Source organism: Coenobita brevimanus, unplaced genomic scaffold (genome assembly GCF_032717465.1).
Source record: "Coenobita brevimanus isolate Jiangsu-jjx unplaced genomic scaffold, ASM3271746v2 jjx.HiC_scaffold_2694, whole genome shotgun sequence".
In the NCBI taxonomy this organism is placed as follows: Eukaryota; Metazoa; Arthropoda; class Malacostraca; order Decapoda; family Coenobitidae; genus Coenobita; species Coenobita brevimanus.
In genome coordinates this window covers 67,932-76,880 of record NW_027643647.1, presented here as the reverse complement: position 1 = coordinate 76,880, position 8,949 = coordinate 67,932, and the positions used below count along the sequence as shown (strand labels likewise).

General features: G+C 43.4%; 1 protein-coding gene across 1 annotated transcript; it reads right to left on the bottom strand.

Moving 5' to 3' along the window:
• Positions 1–703: 703 nt before the first annotated feature.
• On the bottom strand, positions 704–8,168 carry LOC145389997 (high affinity cGMP-specific 3',5'-cyclic phosphodiesterase 9A-like; the record flags this gene model as incomplete). The annotated part of the gene is made up of 6 exons (XM_080265091.1): positions 8,131–8,168; positions 4,987–5,122; positions 4,213–4,335; positions 3,821–3,933; positions 3,306–3,456; positions 704–803 (listed from the first exon to the last, which is right to left on the bottom strand). Coding segments are annotated over exons 1-6 (661 nt in total), but the record flags the coding sequence as incomplete, so codon positions are not given.
• Positions 8,169–8,949: the final 781 nt, after the last annotated feature.

Genomic DNA, 8,949 nt, shown 5'->3' with positions numbered 1-8,949 from the left:
CTTACACTCCCCCCTCTCATATACCCCTCTACTCCATCCCTCCATCTCATCCTCGGTCTCCCCTTCCTTTCCCCCCCTCAACCTCACTCTCATACTCTCCTAGTTAGTCTCTTACTTAGTAAAAGGATCTTGAGATGGTCTGGCCAAGAGGTGTGAATGAGGAATGAATGACAAAGAAAGTGTATGTGAGAGTGGTGCAGGGGAGAGAGGGAGACCAAGGATGAGATGGAGGTGTTGATATAGTCCTCATTACCAACACAACATAGTACAGTACAGAGTATCTAGTACCAGTATATGGAATGAGGTCACACAGTGTTACCTCAGGGATAATAGACTGAATAGGGAGGCTGCCAGAGACTGAGCAGCATGGATAGCCACTAAGAGGTGACCCAGGCCGATGCATGTAAGCACGCTGAGGCAGGCTGCCAGAGATCAAGCAGCATGGAGAGCTGCCATTAGGTGACCAAGGCTGACGAATGCATGTTGGAGCCTTTATAAATGATATGATACAGTAGGTTCCTTGGACAACAGGAAATAATTTGGCTTGTCACTCAGTGCAGAGTCACCTGAGGGCTGCATTACATTGAGTGAATGGATGATAGGCACTTCCACCTCGGAGGGAAATAAAAAAAAATAAAAAAAAGGAATAAACAGAACACTACCTGCATAAGCCATCACCTACAAAGAAAAAGAATTAACTTACAATCCATTACCTGCATGAGACACTCCAGCCAGGGCTGGGCAATGTCCAGCGGCCGCGCTTCATTGCTGATGTCTGCTACCTTGATCAGCACCATGGACAGCTGGGCAGGATATTAAAACCAGTATTAACACTCTCAGGCTTCTATAATCCCTCTTAGAGTAATAAAATATCTGGGATTAGCTAAAATAAAATGCTAGAGTTGTCCTGAGCATACATAATCAATCAGTCAATCCATCTATCTATCTATCTATCTATACCCTGATGCCATAATCCAGTAAGGGGTGGCCACAAATAAATCGCCTCCATGTTGCCCTGTCCCTTGCCATTTCACTGCCCTCCCCCCAGCTTACATCCCCCTCTCTCACTGCCATCCATCTACCACCTTACCATAAGAGCCTCTGTGGTACCAGTATTCACCTACTTAGCCTCTGAAGACTCACCTCTGGCACGTAAACCCTATTGGGCCACATCTGGATGGGGCACAGTAATCCACTAAACCACCAGGGATTCATCTGGTTGTATGACATCTGATAATCACCCCTTTACAGTCAAGCATTTTTCTTTTCACATAGTGCTGTGTCACCTTAAGGCAGCACTACATTGGGTGAGTGGATAGTAGTTGCCCCTACCTACCACTATTCCTATGACTAACTCTCAGACCATTTTGCACTAGCTGGAATTAAATACTTGAGGCTGCCAGAGATCAGGCAGCATGGAGAGCTGCTGCCATTAGGTGACCAAGGTCGTTTCGTTTTTCTTTTCGTTCTTGAAGGTTCCAACATGCTTGCATGCATCAGCCTCGGTCACCCGATGGCAGCTCTCCACACTGCTGGATCTCTGGCATCTTTCCTATTCAGTCCCTTATCCCTGAGGTCACACTCAATGACCTCATCCAAGGTCTATTTCAGTATACCTCTCGCAACCCTATCCCTAACATTAACACTTCTCACTTTCTGCACCCAGTTATCATCCCCCATCCTCTCCACATGCCCAAACCATCTCAATCTACCTCTCCTTATCACAACACCAATACACTCCAGTCTCATCCTACCTCTCAACTCTTCCATCGTAAACCTAGGCCCCCCAAGCCTCGCACTAAAGGACACATTGCACATCCACCTAATCATTGTCATTTCTGTACGTCTGAGCCTGCGAATATCCTCTTCCTTTACTGCCCAAGTCTCACTGCCGTACAGAATTACACTCCTAACACATGCCCATCACAGGGCAACGTAGGATTGGATGATGGATGGATGGATGAACACATGCCGCATACAAAGATCCCTTAGCACAGAGAGAGAGCCCTTTCAATGTCAGGAGAGGCAACAGCTCTCTGAACTTCCAACCACTTCTCACTCTAGCCACAGAGCTAGCTCCAGCCCCACCTCCAGTATATAACATGTCTCCTGAATAAAAACTTCTTCCACACACTCAAGAGACTCACCAGCAAGCTCAATCCTTTCATGCCTGACAATCTCCACCTGCTCTCTGCAACACACTGTACACATGAAATCAGCATTATCTCGCAGTCTACCTCTAATACCACTACATCTCTTATGCACCCACTTATCACAAACACTGCACAAGATGGAAATACTTCCCACCCCCTTGTGGCAAATTGCACATGGCCACCCTCCCTCTACTCTGACAGTACTGCCACCAGCCCTAGATACCATTACCTTTGTTTTATCTGCATTTACTCTTAATCCCTTGGGCTCCATACCATCTCTCCACTTCCTAAATCTTTCCTCTGTCTCCCTTTCATTTTCTGCAGTCAACACCAAATAAAATCATTAGCACACATCTACAGGAGTCCCTTTCAGAAGTAACGAGAGAGGGCTTCAAGTACCATAATAAACAAGGGGATCAAAACTGACCCCTGATGCACACTAATATTCACGGAAAACTCATTACTCAAATCTCTATTCACCCTTACCTGGGTGCGAGCACCCACATACACAGCCATAACCACCCTAACCAGCCACAACTCGATCCCAAGCTTTCTCACTGTCCACTTCACCACCTGTCAAGGGACTCTGTCAAAGGCCTTCTCCATATCAACAAAAACAAAGTACAGATCCCTTTTCTTTCCTAAACATTTTTCCTGAAGCTGTCAAACAATGAATATGGCATCTGTGGTCCCCCTGCCTGGCATAAACACAAACTGCATCTCATCAATATTCACTCTTTCTCTAATCATACCTTCTAGAACTTTCTCCATTACCTTCATTATCTGATCTAAAAGCTTCGTGCCTCTATAATTTCCTCCTTCCAGGGCATTACCCTTCCCCTTGTACACATTTACAATTACACTCTGAGGACAACATACTCACACATAATCGTATTTATCAAGAAAGCAACTAACCCCACTCCTATATCTCCTGAGGCTTTCAACATTTTAGCAGTTAACCCAGCCACTCCCGCTGCCTTCCCCACCGGCATCCTGCCTATTGCCCTGCTCACAGTTGCAGCGTCCAAGGCGAATGGCCACACACACACAAGTACATTGTTGGCTTCATAAATGATATGACAAATGATACAACAAGTTATACCTACCATGAGGGGGCAAAAAAAGTCAAAATCAACTACAGTCTATACGTACAAGGTTAACATGGGCCCGGTTCTTGAAATCAAACTCCTCAATGATCTCTTTAAAGTCGGACAGAATCTCATTGTGCCGCGCCATGTCCGTCGCCAGGATGCAGCGGATCATCCCTTCACGAATTTTCTTGTAGTCCTCGGCCGACACGTTTCTGTGGATTAAAATGGTTTTGTGTGAGCTGGAATGGGGTAAGGGAGTTGTCCTTACCATAAGAGGGTTTGTAGTATCTGTAATTACTAAAAACTTGGACTAGAATACTCATCCGTGGTCTCCCCTTCCCTCCCCTCCCCCTCCACCTCACTCAGATACACTCTCCTAGTCAGTCTCTCATTCTCCATCCTGTCTACATGGCCAGACCAACTCAAAATATTTCTCCCAATATTTTCAAACACATACTTCCCCACGTCATTCCTCCATCTCATCTTCGGTCTCCCCCTCCCCATCTCCCTCCCTCCTCTCCATCTCACTCACTCTCCTAGTCAGTCTCTCATTCTCCGTCCTCTCAATACACCCACCTGAATATGTTGCATTCGTGTTGCTCCAAAACAGTGAATGCAACGGAGCAGTGATGGTTTTCAAGCGGTGATATGTCATTGTATCGCAGGGCTAATTCTGTTTTGGCGTTGATCTGTGGGCAAAATGAATCTATTAAGTGGTGCTGTGAATCTATCTGTGTATCTATCTATCTATCTGTCTGTCTATCTGTCCATCTATCTATCCATCTGACTGTCTATCTATCTATCTATTTTTCTAACAGTACAGTATATCTATCTATCTATATTTAACACTACAATATATCAATCTATCTACTACACACCTCTTTTTATATATCCCTTAAGGTGCATTGTCTATACTGTAATTTAAAACTCAGGCCAAATATAAATAAACAATACAATGCTTCCCTTACCTGGTAGATGTTGTTAAATCCAGGATGGTCAAGGTCGTGGCATATGCAGGATGTAAGGAGAATTAACACATCTAAATCGCCTAGTCTTTCCTGCAATCCACAACGCCACACCATACCATACATCTGTCAAGAAATCATCATCATCAACATCATTGTCATCACCATCATTATCACTATCATCATCATTTTCATCACCACTATCATCATCATCATCATCATCATCTTAGGACAGGATGAGGTATGACAAAGAGAAAATCAACAATAATAAGAATCATCATCATCATCATCTAATATTGTGTTGCCCCACAAGGAGCGTAGGAGCCCAGGGCTAGGCAAGTTGGTCCTGACATTTAAGATGAGAGTGAAAAGCCTCGCTCATCCCTGAGTGGCATTACGTGAGCAACAAACCCCCAACCACCCCTTGGATATAAACCTGCGAAGGCTCAATCCGATTGGGGAGCCTTAATTACCCACTAAACCACCAGGCACCATAATTTGGTTATATGGTTACCACCCAGCATAGTAAATGGTTTCCTGGTGTACACGAAACTATTTGGTTTGTCACTCAGTGTAGAGTCACCCACAGGCAGAAGGAAGAGGAAAGAACGAAGGAAAAAAGAAAGAAGAGGATGGGAGGAAAGAAGGAAGAGAGGAAAGGGAAGTCACCTGAGAGCAGCACTGCATCGAGTAAGTGGATGATGAGTGACCCCACCTACCACTATATAATAATAATAACAATAATGAAAATCTACGACAAAGATAGGACCCACTTACCATCTGAGTGACACAGAAGGCATGTTCGAAGTTGTGAAAGGGGACTTGGTTGTAACAGTGGTTGACGCGGCACAGAAAATAACACAGCATCTCAATCTCTGTGCCGAACTTGGATAGCAGGCCTAGATCTGTATACCTGTGGAGGGGAGAAATTGGTAGAGTACTTATCTATCTATCTGTCTATCTATCTTTGTCTGTCTATCACCTAACTAGAGCCAGACGTCTTAATTCCGTAAGGGGTGGCCACAAACAAAATGCCTCCATGTCACCCTGTCCCATTTCCCTGCCCTCCCCCCAACTTACATCCCTCTCTCTCATATACCTCTCTACTCCATCCCTCATCTCATCCCCAGTCTCCCCCTCCCTCTTCCCCCCCTCCAACTCTCTCACACACACTCTTTCTAGTTAGTCTCTCACTCTCCATCCCCCCAACTTACACCCCCCTCTCTCATATACCTCTCTACTTCATCCCTTCATTGCACCCACAATCTTCCCCTCCCTCTCTCCTCCCCCCTCAACCTCATTCACATACTCTCCTAGTTAGTCTGTCACTCACTAAGTTCGGTTTAATAAGGATCAACAGCATTTAAGAGGACCTTATCTTATATACAGTATATATATTTACACAGTAGAATGCATGTATACTCTCTCTCTCTCTTGTTCCTTCCAATTCAACTTTGGTCTCATAAACTCACATTTTCTCTCTTCCCTTCCCATCCTCTCTGTCTCTCTCATTCCTGCCAATTCATTTTCTCTCTTCCCTTCCCATCCTCTTAATTCCTCTCTCCTTCCCACCTCTCTCTCTCTCACATGTGTTGCAGCAGCAGTAATATTTCCGACTCTTGCCACAGCCAACTGTTGACAGAAGGTAGTCGTAGTAGCTCTTGTGTTTCCGCCTCCACCACACCATCACTGCCCAGAGAGAGAGAAAATTAGAGACAGCAACAAAAATAATAAAGTAAATCATCATCATCATCATCATCATCATCTTCTCATCATCATCATCATCATCATCATCACCATTATCTTCATCTTCTCATCATCGTTATCTTCATTGTCATCGTCATCATCATCATTGTTATCTTCATCATTTTCATCATTATCATTGTCTTTGTCATCATCATCATTGTTATCTTCATCATTTTCATCATTATCATTGTCATCGTCATCATCATCATTGTTATCTTCATCATTTTCATCATTATCATTGTCTTTGTCATCATCATCATCATCATCATCACCATTATCTTCATCTTCTCATCATCGTTATCTTCATTGTCATCGTCATCATCATTGTTATCTTCATCATTTTCATCATTATCATTGTCTTTGTCATCATCATCATCATCATCATCATCGTTATCTTCGTCATCGTTATCTTCATCATCATCATCTCATCATTATTTCTTCACAATACATTGATGACCAATGCAAATACCACACATTCCACTATCTATCTATCTATCTATTGCCAGACACCTTAATACTGTAAGGGGTGGCCACAAATAAATCGACTCCACGTCACCTTATCCCGCCAACTGACATCCTCATCTCTCATATATACCCACTCCAGCCCTCATCTCATCCTTGGTCTCTCTCTCTCTCCTCTCCCTTCCACAGACAGACAGATAGATAGATAGTTGGAGTCTTCATAAACAATACAAATATGGCACTAGTCACGAAGAAGTGCTTGTCAAGAAACCATACTGACTTTTTCTGCCACTGAGCTACAAAAGTATGAAACTCTGGGCCAAGTTAAGGCAGAAGGAATATAGTAAGGTCTGTGGTTTATGAGGCTAGCGAACTGACATGAGATCCAAGCTGGCTGGATGAATGTTGTGAGAAGAGCATGATCAAGGATTTGACACCCCTTTTAATGTGACAGTATCCGTATTAACTCTATCGGATATGTTTATGTGAAGCTACAGAATATGGTGAATGTTTTTGGTGTATCAGATAGAGCCAGGATTCCAGGGGCTTGAATGATGAGTGAATGGAAGCATGGCCCATTGGACTGGGTAAACTTGGGCTGTCTGAATGTTGCTACTCCTCACCCTGCCCTACCGGTAGGATGGGAAAGGAGGTCCGGATGATGATGATGCAACAGTGAAGTGATTAATGAAGGCTATACCTAACCCCTGTAATAAGTCTCTCCTATGCCAAACAAGATCATCTGGGGATGGCAAGAAAAAATACAATAACAGGTCATCCCACTGAGGGAGTTGAAAACCATACAGTGTGTGACCTTGGGTTGTGTGGGTGACATGGCCCAGAGGTATAGGCTGACTCTCCATCACCTGTGCATCCCACCACTGGCTTGAACTACAGCTGTCACGGATAAAGACAGTAAGATAAACCATCACCATTACCATCATCATTATTACTATCATCATCATCATTGTTGTCACTGTTTCCCAAGTAACTGGCAGTAGAATATTAAGCTACTATGAAGCAATTATGGAAGGAGTGGTAGGCAGCCTGCACAGCTTTTGATAAAACAAGCTTGGAACTGACCTGGACACATGCCTGGCAACAAAGGTGTGATGCCCACAGATGTGCTGTTTGGTTCCCTTCTTCTTCCAGCTACTCCTCTGCTACATCATAGCAGACTTGCAGCTATTGAATATATTCAGATTTTTCTTTTCCTGCAAATTGGTCAAATCATAATTAAACTTCCTGGAAATGCATACTGGCTTATCTGTTGTGCAAAATGGTTGTTATCTTATACCTAATGCAATAAAATGCGGAAAATATTCTCACAGAAAATGGCATGGTGATAAAAAAGAATATATGCTACTTAACATTTCAGGGCGCAAAGGTATTGAAATTAGGAAAAAATGACACCAAAATGATCCAAATCTGAGATGAATTACAGCAGATGCAAAGAGAAGCTAGAAATACTATGTTCTGAGAAAATAAGCATCAAGGTCAAGACTTAATTGTATAGGTTTGTAATTGATATAAAGTGCTGTATGATGGATGAATGAAGTTTTGTGCATCCTGTGTTGCACAGACTGGGTCTTTTCCGGTTTGTGAACCTCACTGCTGGGGCGTTTTGGACAGAGTATCACTGACGAGGTTTTGTCTGTGCCAGTGGTGGACCCCTTCCCGTCTCTCAACAACTATCTCTAGCCAAGAACATACCAGGTACAGTCCTGTAGCTTTTTGGACAGTGGAGGCATGATGCTTGCCTTGAAAACACCACTGCTAGTGACCGACACAGTGGAGGCATGATGCTTGCCTTGAAAACACCACTGCTAGTGACCGACACATTGGAGGCATGATGCTTGCCTTGAAAACACCACTGCTAGTGACCGACACAAGGTAACCCTCGTGCACGAGTGTTTTGGTTGACTGAGAGTAAAAGGTGGATTTTCAGTGTTGCCTGGCGAAATCGTAGAACTTCCGCCATCTCCATATTTTCACTCTCCCTGCTTATACAGAAAGATGTCAAACACCACAAAAGAGAAATAGACGAAATTATTATCAGAAAATCATGCTGGCGCGCCGATCAGCTGATCTTTGTTGACATTTGGTGAGACAGGCCTTGGAGAATTTGTAACATCCCTTCCTCGGTGACTTAGTTGGCCTTTTACACCTTAATATCCCCTAATATGGTGCTAATAGGAACTATGACTGTATTAAAAAATACCGATAACGACAGAGAGGACAAGAAAGTGTAATATACCAAATAAATTGATCAGGAAAAAGTACTAAAAATCCTTCCATTTCAACGACATAACGGCTTAATTTTCAACCCCGACTTAGGAGGCTTCGTAAGACCTCTTCCTCAGCAATTTATTGTGCACATTACACCTTAATATTCTATATACTGATGCAACTGTGCCGATATTTTAATTAAGCCGTAATCTCTCATGTAGAAGATTTCGTAACATTTCCTTCTCGGCGAACTATTTTGCACTCTTGACCTAAATATCCTCTTGATGAAAGCTATGGCGGTAT